This window comes from Siphateles boraxobius, unplaced genomic scaffold (assembly GCF_051911475.1).
Source record: "Siphateles boraxobius isolate OS27281-9 unplaced genomic scaffold, OSU_SipBor_1 86, whole genome shotgun sequence".
Classification (NCBI taxonomy): Eukaryota; Metazoa; Chordata; class Actinopteri; order Cypriniformes; family Leuciscidae; genus Siphateles; species Siphateles boraxobius.
The window spans coordinates 2,795,033-2,822,804 of record NW_027509215.1 but is presented as its reverse complement, the minus strand read 5'-3'; the positions used below and the strand labels follow the sequence as shown (position 1 = coordinate 2,822,804).

At 36.4% G+C, this 27,772-nt stretch overlaps 4 protein-coding genes and 1 long non-coding RNA gene across 6 annotated transcripts in view; 3 read left to right on the top strand and 2 right to left on the bottom strand.

Moving 5' to 3' along the window:
* kcnab1b (potassium voltage-gated channel subfamily A regulatory beta subunit 1b) overlaps window positions 1-609 on the bottom strand; it is a 59,198-nt gene extending 58,589 nt beyond the window's left edge. Inside the window, exon 1 of one of the 2 annotated variants that reach the window (XM_077222351.1) lies at window positions 451-609. In XM_077222351.1, the coding sequence (XP_077078466.1) occupies window positions 451-504 (54 nt within the window). In that variant the 5' untranslated portion in view covers window positions 505-609. The remainder of the gene's footprint in view (window positions 1-450) is intronic. The other variant, XM_077222354.1, reaches the window with a different exon arrangement.
* Window positions 367-3,997, top strand: dnaaf6 (dynein axonemal assembly factor 6). The gene is made up of 6 exons (XM_077222356.1): window positions 367-567; window positions 666-744; window positions 1,607-1,712; window positions 1,797-1,893; window positions 2,575-2,660; window positions 2,746-3,997. The coding sequence occupies exons 1-6, from the start codon at window positions 481-483 to the stop codon at window positions 2,873-2,875; spliced, it is 585 nt and encodes a 194-aa protein (XP_077078471.1). The 5' UTR covers window positions 367-480; the 3' UTR covers window positions 2,876-3,997.
* Window positions 3,998-4,173: 176 nt separating this feature from the next.
* On the top strand, window positions 4,174-12,075 carry pip4p1a (phosphatidylinositol-4,5-bisphosphate 4-phosphatase 1a). The gene is made up of 7 exons (XM_077222355.1): window positions 4,174-4,434; window positions 5,842-6,035; window positions 8,322-8,428; window positions 8,555-8,660; window positions 8,855-8,907; window positions 9,428-9,518; window positions 10,450-12,075. Exons 1-7 carry the CDS (start codon window positions 4,317-4,319, stop codon window positions 10,591-10,593), a joined length of 813 nt encoding a protein of 270 aa, XP_077078470.1. The 5' UTR covers window positions 4,174-4,316; the 3' UTR covers window positions 10,594-12,075.
* Window positions 12,076-16,120: 4,045 nt separating this feature from the next.
* LOC143731383 (uncharacterized) lies at window positions 16,121-19,670 on the top strand. The gene is made up of 4 exons (XR_013200756.1): window positions 16,121-16,251; window positions 17,016-17,073; window positions 18,819-19,050; window positions 19,556-19,670. It is a non-coding gene; the product is annotated as an uncharacterized LOC143731383 (long non-coding RNA).
* Window positions 19,671-21,040: 1,370 nt separating this feature from the next.
* LOC143731109 (prolyl 4-hydroxylase subunit alpha-1-like) lies at window positions 21,041-27,095 on the bottom strand. The gene is made up of 13 exons (XM_077221767.1): window positions 26,970-27,095; window positions 26,520-26,610; window positions 26,064-26,335; window positions 25,749-25,970; window positions 25,503-25,633; window positions 25,225-25,401; window positions 24,376-24,440; window positions 24,096-24,189; window positions 23,864-23,914; window positions 23,017-23,055; window positions 22,840-22,908; window positions 22,648-22,744; window positions 21,041-21,969 (listed from the first exon to the last, which is right to left on the bottom strand). Exons 1-13 carry the CDS (start codon window positions 27,052-27,054, stop codon window positions 21,899-21,901), a joined length of 1,464 nt encoding a protein of 487 aa, XP_077077882.1. The 5' UTR covers window positions 27,055-27,095; the 3' UTR covers window positions 21,041-21,898.
* Window positions 27,096-27,772: the final 677 nt, after the last annotated feature.

Here is a 27,772-nt window from a genome sequence, read left to right as displayed (position 1 = left end):
AGTAAGCTCTATTTGAAAGTTTAAAATTATACAAAATAATTCGTTTAAAACTCGCTACTCGTTATATTAGGCTACAATTATTCGCTTCATTAACGTTTTTACATAAACTTGTGTTATTGTTTTTATAAGTTCCTTAAATAGTTAACGTTATTTAGATAATACTTTAAAGTGTGTTCTAAAACACAACGATCTGACTTCACAATTGCCAACTGTAAATTTACTATTGATAATAAATGATTTGCATCGATTATGGTTTTGTGAGTTTTATGCATAGACAGTTTTATGTCATAGCTACTATTTTCATAGAAAAAACAAAGACGCCTAGCAACAGTTGCTATACAATCCGCGTGCAGTCTCCATGGAAATGCTAAACTCCAGGCACCCGGAAGAGCAGCACAGCGACGCCTTACAAAAAACTATAAGTTATAGAAAACTCAAAAAATATTTTACCGTCTCGTCAAAACTTAGTGAATAATAACGATGGAGAGTCTTGGGTCCGTGCATAACCTCCAGGCGCTGTCCGCCCTGCTCTCTCCAAACAATGAAGATGAGGAAGAAGATCTCAAGGTCTGAGCTTCTTACAAATCCAGCTTTACATTGTCGGCTTGCGTTAAGGAAGTCGCTGAATAGGCCTGATTATCCTGTTTTTTTGGGGTTTTTTTCAGAAAGTGAACCCCATAGCAAATCTGGGCCCGGGACATATCGGTTCTCCCGCTGCACCTTCGGGGGATAAACACAAAGAGGGTAACGTTATATTAGGCTATTACTCTTATTATTTTAAAATTGTGTGTGTGTGTGTGTGTGTATACACACAAAATAAAAGTTTGATAGAAGTCTCTAATGCTCAAGCCTGCATTTATTTGATCAAAAATACTGAAAAATAAAGTAATATTGTGAAATATTATTACAATTTAAAATAATATTCTATTTTAATATGCTTTAAAATATAATTTATTGATGCAAAGCTGCTTTTTCCTCAGCATCATTACTCCAGTCTTCAGTGTGACATGATCCTTCTGAAATCATTCTAATATTCTGATTTATTATCAGTGTTGGAAACAGTTTTGCTGCTTAATATTTTATTATAACCTGTGATATGTTTTTTCAGGATTCTTTGATGAATAAAAAGTTGTACAATATACACTACCATTCAAAAGTTTGTGGTCAGTAATTATTATATTTCTTTTTTTTGAAAGAAGTACTTTTATTCAGCAAGGATGTGTTAAATTGATAAAAAAGTGATAGTAAAGATTTATATTGTTAGAAAATATTTATATTTTGAATGCATGCTGTTCTTTTTATTCATCATGAACCCTGAAAAAAGTATCACAGGTGCCAAAATAATATTACGCACCACATCTGTTTCCAACACTGATAATAACTGAGTATCAAATCAGCATATTCGTTTTCTAAAGGATCATGTGACACTGAAGACCGGAGTAATGGCTGATGTATTCAGCTTTGCATCACAGAAATATATTATATTTTAAAGTTTTTATGTACTTTTGATCAAACTACTATTTTTGCTATTTTAATGCTGCTTATGGGTTCACTTGTGAGAACACAAAAGCATCCTTCTATATGGTTCTGTCCATCTTTCCTCTAGGTAGCACTGCCTTTGTGAAGAAGAACAGCAAAAGCATCTGGGATGAGGATGAAGTGCCCGAGGGGGCGCATTTTGATGACCTCACGGATCCACGGCCACAGCCAGAGTAAGAGAAAGTACATGCATGTCAAAATCATTTGAGCTGTATGTGAGCTGGTCTCTCACTGTGCATGTGTGTTTGTATGTTTAGGTACGAGATTGTACTGAAACAGTCTGTTGGGACTGAAGATTTGTTTCTTGGCTTGAGCAGAAAGGACCCCTCATCCATGTGTTGTGACAGCATGCTGGTACTGCTCAATCCTCACTCATTCAATTTTAAACATTAATACAACATTCACAAAACGTAACAGCATCTTTGCTGATGAAATCGGACAGCTTTCAGTTCCTCCATAGACAGTTACGCAACTACCACTTTTAACTTTAACTTTATTTTAACTTCAAAAAGTTCAAAATAATTCAAATGATTTGAGCGGTTTAGGCCACATTTTCTGAAGAAACTATCGCTTTATATGATGAACAGACTGAATCTACATAGGCTTTTATTCACGTATAAACATTCATCAACTCACACATCAGTTCAAGAATGTTCGCTTGAACATGCGAGAACCATTGAGGTTCATTCTTGTGTTACTCAGCACGTCTGCATATTAGCATTGCTGTTTAGAAATATTGAATAAGTTAAGTTGTAATATCAACTCTAAACATTGCTATAAGTTCCACACTTTTTAAAGCTTAAGATTTTAGTAATTTGATTTACCAGAAAGAAAAAAGACTGGGGTTTGAGACATCCTTTCTTCTCCCTGTAAGAGATAGAGTTGGCTTTGATGGTGCATTAAAAGCAGATAGCAAAAGATGATTGGACTAAAAACTCTTGGCTGTCCTTAAATGACTGAGCTGTTTCTCTTTATTTAAAAAAATGTATTATCAATGTAATCTCACATAATTTCTCTCTCTCTCTATCGTGCAAGGTGAGAGTTAAACTGCCAGATACAAAAGCATCTGATTTGGTGCTGGATGTGAGGGAGACTTTTCTTGACCTCAGAACTCCAAAGTAGTGAGTAAGCTATTAACTAAAATAGTTTACTTTTTCCATCAAGTGTAGTTACTCACTAGATATGTGTGCATATTCTTTGTTTCAGTAAGTTAGGCCTTCACCTGCCTCATCCAGTCCACAAACATGAGGGGAATGCCAGATTCATCATGGAGAGGGAAGAACTGGAGATCACACTGCCCATGAACAGACCAATGGACTGCATCAACCTGACCTGAGGGAGACAGAGAGTGACTGAACCATGAGAAGAGACACTTCAACAGTGTTGACAACATCTATACAGATACAGTTCTACAGCCTTTCATTGACAGTCTTGGATCCAACCCAGAAACATAACCTATGAACATGTCCCAATAATCCAATTCACTTCAGTCAATGCCTTCCCATAACCCAATTCACTTATCAGCTGGTTTATTAGCTTTAGAACAAGGAAATAAACATTCTGTTAAAATTTTTCAAATCAGCAGCTTAGGTAAAGTGGAAAGGAACAGGTGCGTAAGACGTTCCTTTTTATGATCATAAACACAGTAACTTTGTTTTAAAAAGTGGATGGGACAGGTGTGTCTGTGTGGGAGGGGTACAATAGTACATTGTGTGAGAATTTTCACGTGAATAAATACATAGATCCGACTTTTATCTCCAGTATGTACTTACCCCCCCCCCCCCCCCCCCCCTCATCAAAACCGATTGTTTAATAGTGGTTGTATATCAAGCAGGGACACGTTTTTGTGCATTTTGTTTTGTGATTTCACCGTAACGAATTAGAGATTCTCTCCGCAACGGATTGGCGCGCGTCCGTGTGAAGACTGTGCGTGAGTCACAAGAACACTGTATCCGCGCCAATGATAGCAGCGGCAACGAGCACTTTGGTCACTTGATTTAAAAAACAACACATTTCAGATCGCCTCTTACCGGTATTTAACAAACGAACTAAGTTAGTTAACTGGAGCTGTTTTATTTATTTGTATTGGTACATCCGTGCCGCGAGATGTTTCAAAAGTGGTGGGGACACAATCGACCCTGGCAAAAAGTGGTGGGGACATGTCCCACTCGCAAATTACGGCTATGCATAAATTTCAAAATTGGTTACTTTAAAAAATATTTTGTATAAATATTTTTGTTCAAATAAATTGTCCCATATCAAGATGAAAAAAATCTGAACATTATTTAATATGTCAGACTTTACAGGGTTACTTTTAACCCTGAAAGCAGCCCTGACTAAGAGGTGCCTGCTAAAAATCTCAACAAATGTACGTACAGGTATTCAGTACTGCACACCTGCTTTATTCGATCACATTCTTGTAAAACTCAGCCTAATAAACATATAATTGCTTTTCCTATTTATTTATTTTTCTTAATTTTGGCATGTATGCATTTTTCAGAAGACAAGTCTCTTGGGTAATATAGTGATCTTTGAAATGGTTGTAAGTGACAGGAGGAACAGCATGTCGCTGGTTGCTCAGGGGTATATCATGCAATACACCCCCCGAGCGCACGGATGCGCACAAGCGTTGCCACAGCAGCGGACGTACCCGTGTGACGCAGGCGGGCTCCGTCCACACTCACACACACACACACACACACACACACACACACACTCTCCGGTAGCACAACAATACAAGCTCTCGCCGCTCCCCCTCTTTACGCCACGCTTTCGGTATGGCGGATGGCGAGCGGTCCCCGTTGCTCTCGGATGTCAGTGATGGAGCTCTCGGCAGTGGGAACGGCGGGGTGTCTCCCGGAGCAGCTCCACATGGTGCTCCGATCAAACCGCAGAGTGAGTAGCGAGCGCGGCGCGTTTCTGCGCTGTCACGGGCCCGCGCCCGCGCACACACACACACACACACACACACACACCTGTGCATTTACTACGATTTAGGTTAGGTACAGGTTATGGGTTGTTTTTCTTGTCTTTGTACGTTGGTGGCATGGAGGCAGTACTCGAACGGATGATTTTCTGGCGGATCGCAGTGCAGAGGCAGATGAATTGTGTGCGCGTACGTGCATGCGCGCGGATACTGTAGATGTATGCTGCTACTAAGCATATAATGCAGTTTCAAACGATACACCTGCGTTGGGTGGATGGTATTATTTTGTCAACCAAATCTATGTTGAATTGATCCTTGCATACTTTTGTCATCCATCTCGGAGGCTGATAATCTCTAATGAATGAATATCACTGTTGGCTTGTTCGGGTCTGTTTACTGTTCTGGTATTGGCCTTTCCGAGACGAAATATAATAAGGTAATATTGTCTAAAACTAGACATATGCCTGGGGACGGCTGTACACAGGTTTTCATTATCCATATTTACCGGCGAGTCGGCGTCTCTACATTACACATTTACAGTAATCTGTTGTATCCGCGAACTCCAGCTACACCCAAACACACATGATTGGCACATCTTTGGGCCATTCAGAAAGCCTGAAAATATTGGCTGAGGAGACCCAAACCAATCATTGCACAGAGTGGGCGGTACCAATAGAAAGTTACTAAAGGGCGTTCTGAGGATGGTGGTGTGTTGATATGGTGATACACTGGAAACATTTTATGAAAACAATTCATGTTTTTTCACAAACGGTTGTTTCACTATATTACTTATTATGTCTACACTTACTTATTACTTATATCATAGGCCATAGAGGCAGTGGTTAATGACTATTGATTTTGGGAGTATTTCAAAGAGTAAGAACTCCTAAATATCCTCACAAACAGGGTTTCACCAAGTTTCACTGTATTTTTGGGGACTTTTTTTGTTATTTTTATTTTTTTACATGTGGCCCTCATAAGGATAGGCAAATATGTAGGCTACATGCCTCTAGTAATAAGGCGCATTCCAGCAGTCTCTTTACAAAGCTCCTTTCAGCAGATCTCGAGACCAAATCTGATTTTCTTGTTAATCCTTATGGCCTGGGCGACAACTGTTTCACTTTCCCAAAGCGGAAGTTTTAGTGTTTAGTTTAAACTTTGAAACTTTAGACTTTTAATCAATTTCATGAACCAATATTTTCAGTATCTATGTTGAACTAATGACACTTTTATCCAGACATTACAGGTGTACTGTATGAATGAAACATTTCAAGCTTTAAGTCTCAATAAAGTCGTGGCAGATATTTTCTTTCGTATTGTGACAGATCCAAGTCTAATGGATGTGCTGACTGGAATGACAATCTCTCCCTTTTTAGGTTTTCCTCCGTTTCCGAGCTCGACTCAGCCACCTATGTTGTTGGGCGAGAACCCTCCACCGTATTCCCCCCTGACGTCTCCAGAAAGTGGCAGTGCCCCAGTCATCAGCTGTAGGGTGTGCCAGTCGCTCATCAGCGTTGAGGGCAAAATCCACCAACATGTGGTCAAGTGTGGAGTCTGCAATGAAGCTACTGTGAGTTGGGATAGAGCACATCCACACTTAAAACATGAAAAGTTATTGGGCATAATAGCATATAAACTTTTGCACAATTATAAAATTCTGAAGTTTTGCCTCAAAATATGTGTTTAATGGTTGTTAGTTTGCATCCTGCAGTTATTGATTCAATTCAAAATATTGTCATGACTGTAAACAATACAGTTTTATTAGAGACAATACTATATACAGATTGAGTTGTTGATCAATAGACTAATGTAATAGGTCTGATGGTTTTGGGGCTTCTGTCAGTAAATATTGATACACTACCATTCAAAAATTTGGGGGCAGTAAGATTTTGTTTTTTAATGTTTTTAAATCTCTTCTGCTCACCAAGGCTACATTTATTTGATCAAAATACAGTAAAAACAATAATGTGAAATATTATTACAATTAAAAATAATTGTTTTCTTTTTTAGAATTATTTGATGAATATAAAGAACAGCATTTATTTGAAAGTGATTTTATTTTTTGTAAAAAAAATGTAAAAGTCTTTGTCACTCTTGATCAATTTTATGTATATTTTCTGAATAAAAGTATACATTTCTTTAAAATCGTACTGACCCCAAACTTAAATACGGTAGTGCATATGCAATTAATTATTCTGCATTCCATTTAATGAATTTGATTTTTTTTTTAAATTATCTATTGACAGCCCCAAAACTTAAAGGTGCGCTATCTAATTTTTTGTTTAAAATGTACAAAATTTGTATGAACGAGTACATCATTAATCCACCTTCCAAACCGTGTTTTTGTCTTATCCTGATTCACTACGGTACACCTATAAAAAGTGTTTATATTCAGACTATTTTAGACCGAGCGGGATGATGACCGCTGCGGAGAAACCCAGTATATGCTTGACTCGTCATATACATATGAAGCATGTACATAGAAGTAGCTCCAGCTTCAATATTTGTCTCCAAGACGCATAGTTTTGTTTATTAAAGGCAGGGTAGGCGGTTTGTTCCAGAAACAATATTTGTTATGCTGTTTGAGTCTCTTCACATCCTGACAGCAATCACTAATGGCGCTTTTCCACTACACAGTACCAGCTCGGCTCGACTCGACTCGCCTTTGTTTGGTTTTCCACTGTGTAAAAGTTGTACCTGTATCTGCTTTCGGGTACTTTTTTTCGTACCACCTCCGGCCAGGTTCTAAGCGAGCTGAGGCGATACTAAAATGTGACGTAAAAACAATGCCGACTGCTGATTGGTCAGAGAGAATCGTCACTATTCACTGCGTCATCATTGCACGCGCCAGATGGAGTATCCAGAATAACCCCGCCTTTTTAAAATAGTTTAGCCAGAGATAGTTACTAAACTTACTACTATTATTATGGCAACTCGGAAGAATACGCCGTGGTCAAACGAGGAGGTGCAGACATTCCTTTGTTTGGTTGCCGAAGAGAGGATCCAGCGAGAGCTTGATGGGGCAACGAGGAACGAAAGGCGTCGCTATGACGACCGGGTACTATTTGTGGCTACTTTCTGCAATGGAAAACGGAACGAAAAGCGAGCCGAGTCGAGGCGAGCCAAGGCGAGTCGAGTCGAGTCAAGCTGGTACTGGTAATGGAAAAGCGCCATAAGTGGTCTGTGGAAGGCGTAGCACCATAAAATATTCGTCCAATCATTTAATTCGGTCCAAATGCAATGATACGATGTCCTACCTGCCTATCATTGTATGTATTTTCATACCTCTGTACACCCTGCTCACACAGACATCATGCGTCTTCAGCGCGTTTCATGCTATGCAGAGTTAGACAGATGTGAACTGAGCACCGAAACAGCAGCCACCTTTTTCAGTTCCTCCTGAACCAAAACTACGATCTTATGCTACATTCATGCCGTAACTACTGTCAGATTAGTTTGTGACTCGAATGTATGCGTTTCAATGGCAACACTATCAATGCCTAAATGATTCTGCAGTCAGGTGGTACACGTAAGTGCTCTGTAAGTTGTTTACGTTCATTATTATTGTAAAGTTATGTGCTTTGAGACATGAGGTAGTTTAATGCCATCTCTCGTGAAGCTTTTGTTTGCTCCCTGCTGTATACGCTCATGTGTTTTGGAGGAGGCGGGGTTTGGGAGATGCTCTGAAGGGAGGGTGGGATCTTACGTATACTTTCACTGCTATTGGTAGCCGCTCTGAAAATTGCTCAAAGTGTACCTTTAAAATCATGTGACCATCTTTGGGTAACCAAAATTAACTCTCTTTTCTGTCGCTCTCCTCCTTTCTATTCTTTTCATTAACCTTCATTCTCTCCAGCCCATTAAGAATGCCCCTGCAGGGAAGAAATATGTGCGGTGTCCTTGTAACTGTCTTCTCATCTGCAAGGTCACATCCCAAAGGATCGCCTGCCCTCGGCCTTATTGGTAAGACGGAGACAAAGTTAAATTTAAAACAAGTGAAATGTTTGACACTAATAAACTTCTTGTCTCAATCTGGATTGTGTATGTGGAGAAAAATGTGATGTTTTTGTCTCCTTGTCTGTGGACTAGTAAGAGGATCATAAATTTGGGGCCAGTCCATCCAGGCCCAGCCAGTCCAGAACCACAACCTGCTGGAGCTAGAGTTTCCTGCGGACACTGCAGCAACACTTTCCTGGTACGTACACACGCACAATACAGTCAGCAACATCATACAGACACACAGCGTATCATTATCATTGAAATCATGACCGAATCACTCGGCTCAGCTTCAGCGTCAGGTTAAAGTGGAAGATCAGATGGCTGTTTATTCGTGTTTTATTTATGCAACTGCCTCACAGTAGCTTCTCAACAACTTTCTCAACATTTCAGTGGACCGAGTTTACTGACAGGACACTGGCTCGATGCCCCCATTGCAGAAAAGTGTGAGTATTTCCCAGCCGACATTCTCGAAACAATTTGCACATGCCAAATAAATCTGTACTAGGAACAGTTACATTAGATCATAAATGAGTCAACATTTACAGTCTGTCTCTCTCTGTCAGCTCCCAGTAAACAGCTTTAGCTTTCGGAAAAGCCTTATTGCCTTTAACTGGCTGCCATTTTTTCAATGTTGATAAATGTCCCATAAAATTGTAACATCCTGTCTTATCTTAGACGACTCTAAGTAAGCTATTCATTGTCTGTAGATAAAACAGTGCTCTGTTTGTTTAAGCACACACAACATTTGCTTAGCCAATGGCATGAGTTTGGGGTGGGACTAACTGTGTCTGATCAATGACAGATAGGGGGAGTGTTTAGGAAAGCTGTTCTGTTACAGTCATTATTTTTGGAATTCTGTGTACTGATGTTAGTGGCGCAGAAATTACATTCTTTGCCTTTTAATAGTTTTGCATGTTCCATTCCATTACCCTCTGCTGTTCTTCTCGTTGGTCTCTTCACCAGATCTTCGATTGGCCAGCGATATCCGAGGAGGCGGAGTCTGTGGTGTTACCTGCTGTGCTTGCTATTTAGCATCTCAGCTTCTGGTCTGATTGTGAGTGTGCATCATGTTGTAATTAATTGTAGACTATATTTTGTATTTTCTTGAGTGTCTATTTAAACTTAAGTATAATTAGCATATCACTTATTGTGAACCATATCTTTAATAAGTTTTGTGATGGTGCATTACTATTTCCAAGCTGAGTCACAAATTTATGAATTAGCATCAAATATTAATTAATTTTTCCAATAAAGTTAAGCATTAAAAATACAAAAACGAATTTGTTAACATTAATGAATTGTTAACTAATATGAACCGAGTAATATATTGTTTACAATGTTTAATAATCTTTGTAAATGTTAGTTAATAAATATACACTTGTTCAATTGATCATGTTAGTTCAGGTTGCATTAACTAATGTTAACAAACAAAAACTTTTAATCTTCAAAAATATATTAGTAAATGTTGACATTTAGTCTAATAAATGCTGAAAACTATTATTCAGTGTTAGTTCATGATCATATGAAGTTTAACGTTTTTTATGCTCACCAAGGCTGCATTTATTTGATAAAAAATATAGTAATATTGTGAAATATTATTAAAATTTAAAATAATTGTTTTCTATTTTAGTTAAATGCAGTTTCCTATGATGACAAAGATGAATTTTCAGCATCATTACTCGAGTATTCAGTGTCACATGATCCTTCAGAAATTATCCAAATATGCTAATTTGCAAGAAACGCTACTTACTATCATCAACGTTGAAAACAGTTTGACTGCTTGATAATTTTTTGGAAACCGTGATAATTTTTTAAGTTCAAAATAACAAGATTTATCTGAAATAGAAATCATAGTGAATAAAAGTATTTATTTATTTGAAATAAAAAAAACTTTTGAACAACAGTGTATGTAGATCAACATAAAGTGTTACCAATTGTGAGTCCTGTCAAAATAACATCAAACTGTATTCTGTGTTTGTCTGCAGGCAGGGACGTGGTCCCAGGCACGTGTGTACGGGGGTATTTATGCGTCCTGGGCAGCGGCGTTGTTGCTGGTGGTGTTGACGCTGGCCAGAGCACTTTACTGGAGCTGCATGAGGGTCAGCCAACCTCTCCACAACCTCACATAGAGAGAGAGAGAGACCAAGAGAGAGGGGGCTGCGATTAAGGGTGGTGGGAAAAAATGAAGTCCACAGGAAAAGAGCTAGAGAGAATCATGGTTAACTCTTAAAGCTTGATTGTGATGGCTGTAATGAAGAGTCAAAGTAAAATCCAGGCTTGAGAAACACATGAAAAAATGCTACTATGGCAAAGAAGATTAGTGTTTTAAAGTAATTTTTATTCAGAAGCTTTCTCTGGATGTGTTTTCATCCGTGAATATGAATGGACTTGTTACTCATGATTCCACGCAAACATGCAGTTATGATTCCAAATGCTCCTTCAGTTTTAACCCATTACGCTCATGTAAAGAATATGTTACACGCTCTCAGACACACACACACACAAGTCTCTATGTACATCTTAAAATAACTACGCTACAATACACAAACGACACCAATTCAAAGATTGACCACAACATTATCTGCCTCTCTAGTGTCCAAATAAGCTTTCAAGCCTTATAAAGAGAGGAATTACAGGTTAATCTCCACTAGATGGTGTTCCAGAACCACATAAACACTGGTGTTTTGTCACATTGCCTGAATCTCTGTACAAACACTGCTAATCCAAATCATTTGGGCGACATTAACAAATGCGCAGAACATTTCTGTAACTGATTTTTCATAGACACTTACAGTGTAAATGCGCTCAAAAACATCTCTTTATCTTTAGTTGTGAATGTTAAAAACAGTATTTTTTTATAATTGTGAATTTTGTTTGTAAATATTTGTTGTTTATTTCATGAATGACTGAGCAGTTGCAATGTAGCTCTAACACGCTGTGATTCCTTTGTTTTTATTTAATTTGCAAAATCACTAATGGGAAAAAAAATCACTACTGATGTTTTGACTGGAACAAATAATGAGATAACCGATGTACAGCCACACACACACACACACCTTTGGGAAGCTGAAAAAGTCATATCTTCTGTTGAAGGTCAGCTGTGCTTCATGGACTTTGTTATCAAAAGGGTCATTTACCTTTCTTCTCATGTTCATGTGAAGTTAATCGTCATGTTCAGGTATTGTAAGTTTGATTATGTTTGAGCCATGATTAAATGATACTAATGAGATTAATCAGCCACTAGATTTGGATTCTAGACTCCAGATCTTTTTTTCCCCTTCTTTGTCATAATTCAGAGTCGGGGTAAGAACACAATTGAGATGTTCAGAGCATTGAATTCTTGTTGCTGGTCACCAATGTTCTTGCATTATATTCCTTATAAATATGCTAAGTACATAAAAATATGGTCTTAACTGCAGATCTGGAATTCAGAATCTGTATTCTGTCCATGAGGGAAAAATGTGAGGTCTGGACATCTGGAATCCCAAACATGAGGTCAGGATGTTATTTATAAAGAGCAGAAGGCCAATGATGGAGGTCTCCTCTGAATTTGTTTACACATGAGATTAAGATTACACATGATTAAAAAGATGAAGTTATAAAACAGTGAATACACTTGGGTCCTGCCTCATTTTTATTAAGGTCTGTGTGTGTGTGTGTGATTCAGTTGCAGCAGTTTTGGCACTTTTCCTCTCAATGTCTCTGGCTATTTGTCTCTTGTTTCGGGCGGATATATTATTTTCCTCAACATAGACTGATAGAGGCATGGGAAACATACAGAAACCTTTTAGAAACCACAACTCCCCTGAGCTGGGCAGAGAAAGAGATTTGTCAGCATTAATGGAAGAGAAAGAGCAGAGATCTGGGGACACGCACAGATAGATAGAGGTTTCAGTCTTCTGGAGGCGAGTCAGAGAGTGACCACAAAAAAGTCTGCAAGCAAAGACCAGAGAATTCTTCAGACACACACACACACACACACACACACACACACAGTCTGTCCCCTTCTCTCGTTCTCAAATCTAATTCACTCCAACTTTATTGCCTTGAAAAAGAGAGGGGGAAAAACTACACTTTTCACATTGCTAAATAGTCTGCAACTCAGGTGTGTAATTTTATTTAATTTGCTGTTATTATATCCCTTTTTTTTATTTTTATATACTTTGTTTACATCATTTGGGCTACTCTCAATTTCACTTTATAATAGGACCATTTTTCATAATAAAAATGGTCCAAACAGTAAAATTCTGTGTAGTCCAAATGAAATAAATTAATATTTTAACTAATGAATAAGGATATAAAATCATTCTGATGAGCTATCCGAGAAAATAACAATTGACAAATATTCTTAGAAAATATGAAGGAATTAACATTAATTAAAAAAGAAAAGAAAAAAGAGAGTAATTAGGATGTGCTTGTGTCTCTTAGTATTTTGGCATAAGGCAGATCTCTTTCCTCTATTTTATAACAAAAACACTTTATTTTACAGTGTCTTTGTTACACGTTATGTAGTCACTATAGCAATATAGTGACTACTATATATTTTAAAAATTATATAGATAAATTATAAATTTTGCTTAATTACATAAAACTAACCCTAAAATTAAACCTGAACTAAAAATAAAGTGTAACCCACTTTTGTATTGCCAAAGTGTTTTGCAGCTTCTGAAATCTGAATACAGTGAGTGCAAAATAAGTATTGTAAAGTAAAAATATCAATTATGTAATTGGAGGAAACAAGTATAACAAATTAAAATGTATTTAGTTAAAATTAGTCATCTCTAAACAACTAATTGTAAATGTAAACTAAAAGTAAACATTACATTAATTTTTAAAAGAATAATTAAGGCTAAATAAATAAATAAAACAAAATGTCAATAATCAATAAGACAACGGCAAGGCAGATCAATCAATATCAATTATATTGTGCTTTTACAAAATAAGTTAATTATTTTTATTTATTAAAAGCCTAATTAATTATTTGCATTACTAAATCTTTATATTGCTAAAGCATTTGCTGCAAAAATAACTAGTAGGCCAATATTAATTAAACTGGCAATAATACAGTAATGATAAAGATGAAAATTACATTCCAATAAGAAATCAAAAGTTCAGCAGGAGGCAGCGCCAAGGAAGATTAATCCATTTTAATTCTATTCTAATCTATCTTATTTTATTATCTGCTTTTCACAATAACTCTGCAATAAACTGACAATAATGCAGTAAATAAAGTAATGTTAAAAGTCATAGCATATACTGTAAAATAATTCTCTCCTAAACAAAATAAGGTATAGTCCAATAAACTAAGAAAATCGCAAAGTAAAATACATTTTTAATAAAAGTGTCTGCGATGAATAAATGTAAATAAAGCTGAATAAACAAATATTTTGTTCAGTGAGAAGAAACTCTCTCTCTCTCTCTCTCTCTCTCTCTCTCTCTCTCTCTCTCTCTCTCTCTCTCATGTCTCAGGGGAGAGAGTGAGTTCCCAATGGAATCAATCTGATCTGAGATTACTGACTTTGCACAAACACACAAGAGCCTTTTATCCTCCTAACGTATAACAGGATTCATCCTTAAAGATGAGCCCTGTGACCTCTCACACACACACACACACACACACACACACACACACACACACACACACACACACACACACACACACACACACACACACACACAGTCTCTCTATGTCATGCCTGTTAAGCACATACACTCACTATAAGATCTACAAATCTCCTCTCTGCTCTCAGCGTGAACAGGAATAAGCAGCAGTAAGAAGGATAGAGAGGGACATCTGGGAAGAAAGGATGAGAAGGGAGAGGAGATGAGAATGAAAGGATAAGTTGAACTGATGAGGAAGGGGTATAAAGAGCTTTGGCACTGTCCACTTTAAAACAAACATTTCATTTAGACCATCTAATCCACACCCACGCACACACACTCACACACACACACGGGGTTTCCCATGTTTTATGGGGATATTCCATAGATATTCCATATACCCTAAACTTACCTATCACAGAAAACTTTCTGCTAGATTTAGATTTTCAAAAAAAGATAATTCTGCATGATTTATAAGCTTTTTTCCTCATGGGTTATAAGCTTTTTTCCTCATGGGTATCAAAAAATGTCCCCACAAGGTCAAAATGTACATGACATTACTATACTTGTGGGGTCCCCATGTAGGGACCACACACACAGTTCAGATGTGAAAAAACTTCAGATGTTAGCTAAATTAATATGGTGCAAAGAAATAGTGCATTCACTTTGTGAATTTGTGTATCTAAATGTATAGTGTGTACTCAAAATGTTAGAGGTCTGACCTACAGTCCTACAGCTAAAAGCACAACGTTCAACTCAATTAACAGCCTGAATTATTGATGTCTGTCTGGACCAGAATTTGTGTGTACACTGGAATTAAAAGCCTCCGGTGTCACCTGTCACATTGCAGTGTGTGTGTGTGTGTGTGTGTGTGTGTGTGTGTGTGTGTGTGTGTGTGTGTGTGTGTGTGTGTGTGTGTGTGTGTGTGTGTGTGTGTGTGTGTGTGTGTGTGTGTGTGTGTGTGTGTGTGTGTGTGTGTGTGTGTGCGTGTGTGTGTACAGACAGACAGAGAGGTATAAAATCTCTTTCATTTGTTAATTTACAGTTTATTTCACCTTTAGTCAAGATGTTCCTTTAGTTGAAGTTTCATGATTTGACAGATATTCAGAGACATAAGAGGACAATTTGCATAGGTCATGATTTTATCGTTAATTACCGTATGTGTTCATTTAGATTAAATAGTATAAAGATTTAATTTTGCTTTGGTTAAAGAAACATTTAAGTACTTTCTAAAGCTTATATACTTTATATTTTTTATAAAAAAAAATTGTGTGAATGTTTAATGTAACAATAAAAAGGGTACATTCATTTTATTTTAATAATATTTTTACATATGTATTTTTATATTGGTTATAATGTAGGCCTACTGTATGGTATCCCAGCTAAGAAAATTATATTCTAAAAACATTTAGCTAAAGTCCCCGTTAAGTTATGAAAATGTTATTTCTGAATGTTCTCTGAATGTTCAAAGCATCCAGTTTTTAAATGTTTTACAAAGAAAAAATCTTGATTATACGAACGTGAAGGGAAAATTCTGATTTGATCATTTTGCAAACATCATGGAAACGTTACTTTTGAATGTCTCTAAACATTCTGAAATAAGTAATTTAGTCCTAAAATGTAAAAAATGTTAGATGAACAATACGTTTCAAAAAAGTTCCATAAACGATGTATAAATGTTTTTGTGCTAACATTTTGTTCATAACTTTCAGAGAACCTTCTTATTTTCTGAAAACGTTCCCTTTAAGGTGAGATATTTATTTTGTTTTTCTATCAAATAATTTAAGCTAATTTATCTGAATTATTAAACTGTCTAAATTTTCTCTCTCTCTCTCTCTCTCTCTACCCATGTGTGTTGACCCAGGCAAATCCACATCCAATACAAAACATCCTCCTAAAAACGGAAAGCTTGGGTATCACCTATGTCAGTTTGGATTGGTGGAGAGAGAGAGAGAGAGAGAGAGAGAGAGAGAGAGAGAGAGAGAGAGAGAGAGAGAGAGAGAGAGAGAGAGAGAGAGAGAGAGAGAGAGAGAGAGAGAGAGAGAGAGAGAGAGAGAGAGATCAGGGATGAAGGTAATAGTTGTACAGTAAATAAGAGAGAGGGACAGGGATAAAGATAAATAGTGAGGGAATGGTTACAGGTGTCTTTTCTTCATTCCTCCAGAAAGAGCATCTCCACTGAACAGGTAACGACATCTCTCTTAAAGAGTCTTACAGAAATTATACTTGGGTTGTTTTATAAATTCAAAAGAGGAAAATGATTCATTAGGCCTTCAGAAGTTTATTAAACACTTAGTTAATTTTAGGCTTTACTGAGTTTTAGTGCATTATTTGTTTATTGCGATTATGAATTATGATAGGCCTGTTGATGATTTGATCAAATTTAAAGTGTTGATCATTTGAACAGATTTTCCTTTTTATTCATACATTCTTATTTAGTGATTTTCTATCGTGATTTTGTATTTTTAGTATCATAGTATAATGTTTTAAAGAAAGAACTGACAATGTTTAAACAAAAAATGAAAATTATTTGATTTGATAGAAGGGAAAACAAGACGGACAGAATGAATGTTATGGATGTTTTGACACATCTGACACATGGAAAACAGAAACTCATTGTGAAAAGAGATTGTTTTTTTTTTTTTTGATTTTGAAATCTTTGAAAGGCTGACATCATCGGCAGCTTAAAGTAGGCTAGCATATGTAGCTAAAATAACATTAGATCGAATGACACTGTAAACGAAGGCTATAGCCTAATCTTTTTTCTGCATTTATTCAAACCCACCAAAACAGTCCAGCAGTGACATGAAGATCTGAAAGTCTACTTGAAGTAATTGGGATTCCAAACAATCGAATCGCTTCTTATGTTTACTCACTGATTTAATTGAGCTCAGGGAATAAAGACGATGCTGATTATGAAGACGATGATGAAGATATTAATATTTTACAGATGGAGTGTAATTGTAATTCCTCTCTGGGTCCTTTTCCCTCGACTTACTGGAACAGAAGTAAGTGAATGTGTGTGTGTGTGTGTGTGTGTGTGTGTCTGTGTGTGTATCAAGCCTACAGCCAGCCTAGTGTAAAGGGGGTTCTTTTTTTTCAGAAAGTAGACCTTTTTGCAGTTTGTCCCTCATTTTGTATTTAATTATGAGGTACAAATACTTCATTTTGTTGACTTTTTATGCACTATTGTGCTAGGTTAGGCTGTCTGTTGGTATCTTAAGGAGCACGCTTTTTGATGCACTGAAAATATGTATTATTTTATTACATTGTATTATTGTATTACAGTAGCCTAAAGTCAAATTGCTAACCAAGATCGTGTACCGCCTTTTTCAGTCTAAACCATGGTCATAAAACACACAAGAGTGCACCGTTCCATATCTGAAATACGCTTGTATATTATTTGGCATGGATAACCAAAACTTCCCCAAAAAAAGTTCACATGACAGAACTATTTAGCTAACATATTTTTTTAAGTGTTTTTGTTTCATGTTGAGAAACCAGAAGTTTTGAAGAAGTCACTGAATTTAAATTAACATTTGTAGGATCACTATGTACATTTCAGTTTGAGGACCAAAAAATGGATTAAGAAAGTTTTAAAACCATGTCAGTGAGTAGATTTTCTCTCATTTTTTCTGCTCTCTCCTCATCTCCATCACTCTTTCTTTTTCTCAGTCTCCTTATCTTGCCCTGTTTCTTCCCCTCCTAAAGCAGAGCTTTGACTAATAATAGTCTTTTCATTTTCGTCTGTCTCAGTGCAAGTAAACATAGGGTCAACTGATATTTAGCCTATTTTTGTATTATTATTAATCATTTTCTTTGGCAAGTTAATTTACTGAAGGCGATACGAACGCTAGGTAAAACATTTCTTAAAAATTAAACCACAGTAAGAACACATTCATTATTAATCGAATGACTAACGATATACGGCTTAATTAATGTTTCTTGTCCCCTCACATTGACAACTGCTAATTATTACATTACTTGAATTACGTAAATTGGCCTATTTTCAATTAAAAATGACGAAATTAGACAAAAGTTTATTAGTTTACGAGATTATTTTTGAAATGTTTCGTTTAGCTACTTACATCTTATATCGAAAGCACTAGGACCGTTTACTGAAGCGTCGAGAGACTGTAAACTTGTAAACTCAGCTGAGCAGCTTCTGTGAATATAGAGCCCGCCTACTTTAATTTGATTGGTCATCTAAAATATTTTGACATTGACGAGCGATGACAGACCAATAAGGCTCAGATGAGACTATATTGGTGATTTACAATATCTTTACAACACTAAAGTGGTATTTATACTATATTAGGCAATTTCACAAAATGTATTATATACCTCTCGGAGACCTCGTAGCTGGCTTTAACCAAACACATTATTTTAAGTCTCGTTTGGAGCATAAAACAAATGTATTAAATTCAACCACAAAATGAATCCGTTACAATCATGATAGAAAATGCATAACATAATGTCTCTTCTCCTGCCGTCATTTCAAAGGATGTGTGCCAAATTACAAATAGCCTTTGAAACTCAGGGAGATCCCACTAACGTTATATGTGAACAGTATTATGGGATACGGTTCATCTGAATTGTTTATTTTGGCTAGGTGTGCAGGGAAAAATATAGGCCTAGGGTGATGCAATAATAATTGGATTGAAAACTTTGATGTTTCATTCAGTACAGACTGAATTGTTTTCAATTACTCTTTCTATCTTTCAAGCATAACTTTGCATGTTGTTTCCCTCAGCAGTGCTTTTCCCTGATTGGGCGTATAGACCAGCGTGCTCTCCAGGCTCGCGGCAGGTGCAGTTGTGGCACTTCCTGTTAGAGCTGTTGGGGCGTGGCGAAGGCGGAGCTATCACGTGGGGCAGCGAATGGGGAGAGTTTGTAATCAGAGACCCAGAGAGATTGGCTAAACTGTGGGGGGAGAGGAAGGGCAAGCCACACATGAATTACGACAAACTCAGCAGAGCTTTAAGGTAGGCTACATGCACTTCATCCATATACACATACATACATACAAAGATTAAATTATATATATATATATATATATATATATATATATATATATATATATATATATATATATATATAGTATTATAGGTTTACGTGATTATCTCACTTCTCTCCAGATTTATGGAGAAAATATAAAGAAATGGCTTATGATTATGAACAATATTGATATATCAACTTCAAATATATGTAGTCCTACAGTATATGTTAATATAACTATACTAATATAACTATATTCTATTTCCATCATAAAATATATTACAGTATGATTTTCATATGACTATCATATTTACTATATATATATATATATATATATGCCGGTCCTGTAATGTCATGTGCCTATTGTTCCAATTATATGTACAAACATTCATGCATACAAAAATAACAAATTATAGAAACATAATTTTCTTAACATTTTATGAAGAGACAAATCCATTGTTTGACAAATCTGTTTTCCCCCCTTCAAATCAGGTATTATTATAATAAGCGAATTTTGCACAAGACCAAAGGGAAACGTTTCACCTACAAGTTTAATTTCAGCAAACTAATCTTAGTGAATTACCCAAGTTTTCCAACCTACCCACAGGTGCGTGAGTGTTTTTACGTGTTTTGTTGCATAGTGGCAAATTTGACTTGTGCATATTATAATTGTTATTTTCCCCTCATTCTTTTTCAGAATACAGCATCTGTACCTTTCTCTGCCTTTCCTTCTCATCTTTCCTTCTACCCTTCTATTGACAGGGGTAAGAGTGTCACTGCTGACCTTGGAACAATCAAATATTGCTTATTTGAAATGTCATCACTAATTTAAGCAAATAGCAATGTAAATTTGAAATTTGCCATTTTTTTCTCTGTGTGCATGTTTGTTTGTGGACAGCTGTGCAGTCAATTTCTCATCCCCTTCTGCTGCCATACAGCTTCCCCAAACCCCTCCCCTTTCCTCAGGCACATCCAATCCAAAGGCAATTTCCCCTCTTTTCTGCACCGCCTTCTTCAGTGACTAACCTATCAGAGCTCTCCTGCCAGTCAGTCAACTCCACCCTGCAGTTCACCCAGACTTTAAACTGGCCAGTCAAAAGCAGCAGAGTGGCCTTTCAGCCGAGTCATGGGATTACAAGAGAGGATTAAAAGCGGAGCACAAGACAAAAAACATGACAATGAAGAAGACAACAAACATTTTTCCTGATACCATGCTTTAGAAGTTTGATTGTTATTATTATTGGTTTTATCATAATTCGCTCTTTTTTGTTTTAAGTTTATACATTCTCACTGGATGATTGAGAGCAAAGCACTTTATATATTTGACACTATACCTTCAACCTCTCCACGGTCATTTTGGCCCGAAATTCATTTTCTTTTCATTTTTAAAACTTGAGTGTTCTTCGGAGTGGTACTAGACCTTGTCAGTTTTGTCACACTTGAAATTGGAATACACACAAAAAATGGACTGGATTCAATTAGTTTTTGTGGTTGTAATAAAAAATAAAATAAAGTAACAAATCCTTCCCTTGCAGGTCAATTTGACTCCTATAGGAATTAATGGGAAATGGGGAAAATGTTTTTGTTGTGTCACTAAACAAAACAAAACAAAACATGCACCACCCAGAACACACAGACGCAAATAAAGGGCAGAGACCATAGAGCATCCCACCCTCACATAAAAACACACACACACACACACCTAGAAATGCCCATCAAAATAATGGTGCCAATTAATTTACTCCCCATGGAGTTAAGACCATCTAGTAGCAATATTCATGTAATGCCACGTTATTTTTTCTTTCCACATGAGGTCAGTATACACCCAATGCATGATTTTTTTTTAAACTGAGTTTTGCATGTACAGCAATTATTTTGTATTTAAAGAATGTGAATAAAGTGTTTATTCTTAATTTCATTATTGTTGAAATATAGTAATTAAAAAAAATCATATTAAAATAGAATGAAATGACAAGCTTTCTGGACAAAAACAAAGAAGAAGTGTAATTTTAATGCTTCGGGTCATTTTGACTTGTGAGGGAAGGATGTGTAATTCAGACATGAGGAGAGCATAAAAGATTGAGTAAGATTGAACAAAGTATGAAGTTGATTCAATTATTTGTCAGCTTCACCTTTGTTACTGCAATATTAATTCTAGGTTTAAGGAACTCCAATATATGTGCAAACAACTGAAGTTTCTTAGTATACCCAACAACATTTTAAGGCAGCCAGGTTACAAATATTTTGTGTTGAATAAGCTAGTTGCGGCCACTATTTCACAAGGGGAAAAAGGAAAATAAAATCTATGAAATAAAATTAGAGGCTTATAACGGATCTGATTTCAGAGCCCAACCCTCATGTGTCACAAGAGTTACAGATGATATTTCTGAACACCCAAATTCTGCATTCTGAAGTTTATTTATTTGTATGAAATATTTTACCAAGACAGATTTTAAATATAGTAACACATTGCAAAACTAATACAAACCCTATACCCTTACTGAGCATAGACAGAGACAAAAGCACAATACCTTTCTGCAATGCATGTTAGAGCTATAGGGCTCTGCAGGTGGAGAGAGATCACATGGGCTAGACTTTCTGAGTGTCTCTAGTGTTCTGAGATATTGGCTCAACTGCATCTGAGGCAGTAATAGTGAAATATACCGTTACAAACAACAGCAAAAGTTGATACGAAAAATCTGCAACTGATCCTGCCTACATTACTGACACATAATAAATATAACATGTACAGATATTGTACAACTTTCTTTGTAGGCAGGTTAAAATATCTATACAGGTACAAATATCTTCGGACTTCAAGCCTTGTAGGGTCTTTCATTCCCAGTCCGACAAAGAACAGGGGCTCCTAAATTCCTGTCCAAACTCATGGATCCATTTGTTAGCAACTGAGAGAAAAAACAAAACAAAAAACACCACGTAAACAAATTATTTTTACCATTAACCTTTCAATCATCCGCTTTTCTTTTCAAATGACTCATGTCTGAATTTTTTTTCTCCTCAAACAATGCTATGAAAATAAAAACGCACACACACACGTTTGGTTTAAGAACACCATACAATAGAAAAAAGGCAATACATTTATCTAACAAAGAACATTCACAAATAAGACACTTAGATTAAAATGATTAGTGTTTTGTTAAAGCTACATACAGTATAAATGTCTTATGAATATGAAATTTAAATATATTAATATACACTTATTTGTACTTTGAGGATACACAACGAAAGTTCCAAAATAATGTCAATCAAAAATATAATTCGCTGTTTTGATCCATCCATTTTTTGGGGGCAGTCATGGCCTAATGGTAACAGAGTTGGACTGGTGACCCAAAGGTTGCTGGTTCGATTCCAGTACCGGCAGGAATATGACTGAGGTGTCCTTGAGCCCAATCGCTCCCCAGGCACCACTCAAGGCTGCCCGCTGCTCTGGGTGTGTGTATCCACGTTTGCAGTGTGTGTGTGTTCACTACTCACTACTCTGCTCCTAATGTGTGTGCACTTACTTGGATGGGTCAAATGCAGAGGTGCACCACGTGTCACTTTTACTTTATTTACCAACTTACCCCATTTGTTACCCACTAACACAGGGCATCCAGCATGCTGCGTATTCCAATTCACTTCACCATTTCTGTGGAGATTGTACCAAAGCACGGCTGAACCCTGCAAGAGCAGAGAGAGGATGCTGAAATTATTCTACTTCTATATAATTAGTAATTAAATGATCCTTGCATAAAATCACAGAATTGAGGGTTTACCTTTTTCGGCTGCACTGCAACTCCAACTTTAGGGAAGACAGTGGCGCCCCCTATCTCCACATCACTCATCTAAAGGAAAATATTTATATGGATAGTTACACACATGTAATAATAGCTGTAATAGAAATACTGTTTAATGCCATTGAGGCAAATTGTTTTTCTGACAGCTACACTTACATAAATTAGGAATGTAGCAATCCTGTCATTCTCGGTCTCCTGTGAGCAGAGATGGGTACAAATACATTAAAAAAAAAGTATTTAATTACAAATACTTACTCATCAAATGTATTTAAATACAATACAAAATACTGCTGTGAAAAAAGGATTTAATTAATGTAATTAATGTTCCCACATACTGTCATAAATAAAAGATCATTACACCTGCCAGTAGGTGACGAATTCCGAAAGTCCGAATATCGTGTGCAGTGGAAAGGCGGCTTTACACTGATTTAAGAAACGATTGACTGGTTTAACGTGAATATTCTCCAAGGCAGGCATTTTGACATAATTTTGTGTGTATCTGGCAGTTCCCCCGCCAAACAGCAGTTCATCAACCAATCAGATTTCAGCAACACACTCACAAATACATGTAGGTCTACAAGTGGTTTTAATATTTCCATTGTTAATGATTTAGATCATCTGCCCGCGACCCTCACGCATTTATCAAAATGATATTTTTTATTACTTGATCCACCCACAAATATAACTGCGATCCGCGCTTCACTAGACAGTGCACGTCACTCTATAACTAGCAATTCACAAGTTATAGCTATTCTCAGCCTGTTGACTCAAGAAAGTCAACCATCTCAGAGTGAATTTTTGTATTATTATTATCAGCATTTACCTTTCAAACTGGACACAGGAGGTTCATGCTAGCATTTTAATTCATTTTTAAATTGAATCATTTCTTATTTAATTACTCAAATTCAAACCTGCCAAAGCCCATTTAAAATTCCTGAGGCAATCAATGGCAAATTCTGTGTTGGTTTACAAAATTGATGTAATGTCTGTACAGTGAACTTACCAATGGATCAATATGCTGTTCAAATGCACCACCAACCCCATAATTCTGAACCTAGAAAATTATTGCATCATTTATGAATCATTATTGAAATAGAAACGGTTACCATTTCAAAGTTTCACAGGTAAAAATGCATGTTTATCACTATTTAAGAATTCAAGATTGAAGAATAAGGTGAATATAAATGAATTATATACTGAAATGATCATATGCCTTCTTTCTTACTGTGACATACAAGCAGTGATTCAGCTGTTTCCATGGAGAGTCCCGTAACATCTGCAATCCTCTGATTGAAACCAGCTTCCACAGGGTCATTGCTTAGAAAAACACTGAAAATAAAGTGATGATTACTTGCATAGTAAGTGTGTGACTAAAATAGTTTAATATTATGTCAAATACTGCTAACTCGTATGTTAAAGTAATAGTTATTGTATTAAAAACCAAACATCATGTAAGAATTCACCTTTTTGGGTGAACTACGCCAGTATAACGAGGTGAATTTAATACATATTAACCTTTGAGAAACACGTAGTTTTAAGGGTTTTGTGATTCCAGAACGATAAACTTCCGCTCTAGAAAGCTGTAGGCAACAAATCGGAATTAACGGTCAAGAATAAATGTATGTATAAGGCTAAAAGTATGTGAACACCACACTAATGTTTGCTTTCTGAGCATTTGGTTTCAAAATCATTGGCTCTGATTTTGGATGAGGCCTGCATGCCGGCAGTTAGGGCTCCAATTTATCTCAAGTGTGTTCAGTGGGATTCAAATCTGGGCTTTCTATAGATAAGCCAAGTTCTTCCACACAGACCTCAATAAATCATTTCTATATGGACCTCACAGGAAGCACACAATTCTCTACAACGGAGGTTTACACTTAAATTAGTAAATTTTAGGTTTAAATGTACATAGTTTGACATTTGACTATTATTCAAGACTGGTCAGAAATTAAAAGATTGATTTTATACTAATAAAATCCATAGTTTTAGATTTTTCTAAGGTTTACACATCAGCTGGGGAGTAGAAAGTAGATATTGTCAACTTAAATGTGTGTAAAGCAATGAAAATAAATAACTGGCTCTATATTTTAGGAGAAGGGTCCACGGCAACGGGTTTATCATATTTTTGAAAAAGTTTGAAAGCCACCAATCTAGAATGTAATTATGTCATAGCATTAAGACTTGTCTGCACTGGAATTAAGGGGCCAAGCAAACATGTTCATTTGAAATCGATGTCCACATACATTTGCCCATTGAACAGTACAAAAATACACCATAACAAGAAATACGATTTTAAATATACTGACAATCACAACAAAAATATTTGTGTCATTGTTGGGGTGTGTGTGTTTTTTCGATAGTCACTTGAGGTCTGGAGATATTCTTCAGGATCTCTATCTCTCTGTCTGATATAATGTCATGATATCTGATGATGCGAGGCTCGTCCCACTCCACTTCCTCTTTCACTGGTGCGTACATTAGTCTGGGGTTTCCTCCACCTGTGCTGTACCTACAGGACAGCGCCCTCTGTCTCTTGGAGATCTGATTTTATAAAACACAATAAACTTCAAATCAACACACAAAGCGTCACAATGACTGTTTGTAATTTCATGTCAAATTATGATTTAAATTTTAGCACTTGCCCTCTCGTCAACCTCTCCTCTACACAGTGCCTCATAGTTACTTGACTCTGTGTTCAGTGTAAATATGTCAGGGTTGCTCTGTAAGTGAAGGAGTCTGTTCAGCTGAACTCTGGCTTCATCATTACTTGGATCTGAGGCAAAGATGTTTAAGATTTGAATCACTACAATTTAGCAAAATTGTCTGCCAATCTGAAATATACAAATATTAAACGAAATGCTATTAAATGCAGGACAGAATGACCTCACCCAGATTTAGAAGCCGTTGGCTGAAGTAGATTGCCACAGATAGGCTGCCAAAATGATAGACTGAGGAACTAAGGAAACGGAGCAACTCTTCCTCAGTAGTGGTTGAATTATCTGTTAATCTGTCCAGACTGTACAGAAACCAGAGGAAGGCATGCTGGAATTTGTACTCCTCATAAGCGACCAACCCTACATTGAAAGCTTCATCTGCATTTAGAGACGTTCCTGTGAAATGTGAAATAAATAAATAAACAATTCAGATTGGAAAGTGAAACTCTCAGTGAAATTGCATTGGTGCAAAACTGCATGACAGTTTACCCTTTGTGATGTCTTCTGGGTGGAGTTTGTAGATCTCTTGCAGTCTGATCAGTCCTAAAGCTGCACCATCCAAGTCCTCCAGCTGTGGGATCTTTGAGTCCAACTCATTCTGATACTCTTCACACCGAGTAAGATTCGGCTGAATGCGTTTTACAATATACATCAAATCATTTCTCATTTGTCTGAGGAGTCTGTAAGCTGCCACAGGGTCTCTCACAGCTTCCTCTGGGTTCTCAGAGTCAGCGTATGAAAGCAGAAGATGCGGAAGAACACTGGATGAAGACGGGGGTTCATCAAAAGTTAGAATGTTAGAAGATGTATTTATTAACATAATACTTAATCTAAACTCAAATATAATTGTTAAACATCCATTCCAAAATGTAATGCTTTTTAATAATAAAAACACATTAATATTGTAGTTTATTGGTATATTGGGAATAATTTATGTGTTTTCACCTCTTCATTGTCTCTACATTCTCAGCATCAGCACATTGACTGCAGACCTTCAGAAGGTCTTTTGTCTTCCCATATAGTTGTGCAATTTGATCTATAAAACAATCTGCACTTTGTCAAAAGGGATTTGATTCATGTATTAAAATCATTTTTTACAACATTACAGATATAACGAAAAAGGTATATTAGGTAAAAAGCCAATAAAGAGTTAATATTAAGTCAATAATAATGGAGTCGAAAAGTGAATGGGAATAACTATAATGTTATTATAGAGTGCATCAGTGTTGAAATGATCTTACATATAAAAACATACAATCAACTTGTCGTGACAACAGTGGAAAAAACAGCTGGAGGAATATGGACAAAACACGTAAAACATTAAACAAACATTACGAATAAAAACAATATAATATAATATAACATAATGAATTAATATTGAACTGAACCAATAACCTGTTGATGAGAAGAATTCGTGTCCAGCATCAGCACAGACAACCCAAAAACACACCATAAACACCGTCAGTTCCTTTACTGCCATTATCAGGCCTTCAACATCTCAAATCACAACTTGTATCTTTATCTTACTGTGTGAAATCATAGACGTGAAATCGATCTTAAATACCAAGGTCTGTCATGAAACTCTAGAAGGCGCATGCTAATAGGTCCTTCCCTTATAATGGTAGTTATCACGTCGTTATCTGATTGGTTGCTGTTGCATCAGCGGCCAATGAGCTGCGACTCAATATAAAAAAGTGTTTGCTTAGCAGTAGTGCACCGATTGTAGTAGTACTCATAGACATCATGATGTCTATGGTAGTACTAGTCACTGTCGCGTGCTTTCAGAAATCGACATGGACGCTTTTTACTCCATATCTCTGTGCATATTGCGTGGTTTGCAATTAATTCATAAATGAGCAATAATACGTTTAAATTGAGCGTCATGGGTAACCTTCTTGTGGAGTGATTGGAGCTGCAGTTTTTAAGTAACTAACGTTAATTATGTTTATACAGCAGCTAGCGTTAATTGCTGTGAAATACGCCGTCTAAGCTACCGATATAAGAAAAGGTTGAAGTGAAATAAGCATAAGCACTTACAACAAAATAATGGTTAACTGCATATTTCTGATGCGTTTATTTATTTCAATGATTTCAGCTGCAAGCAACGTCACGCCCCTGTCTTTGTTATCGCTCTCAACAGCTTTACTATCAATTAGAGGATAAGGTTCATGTCAATGTTACATCAAATGTATTCATAC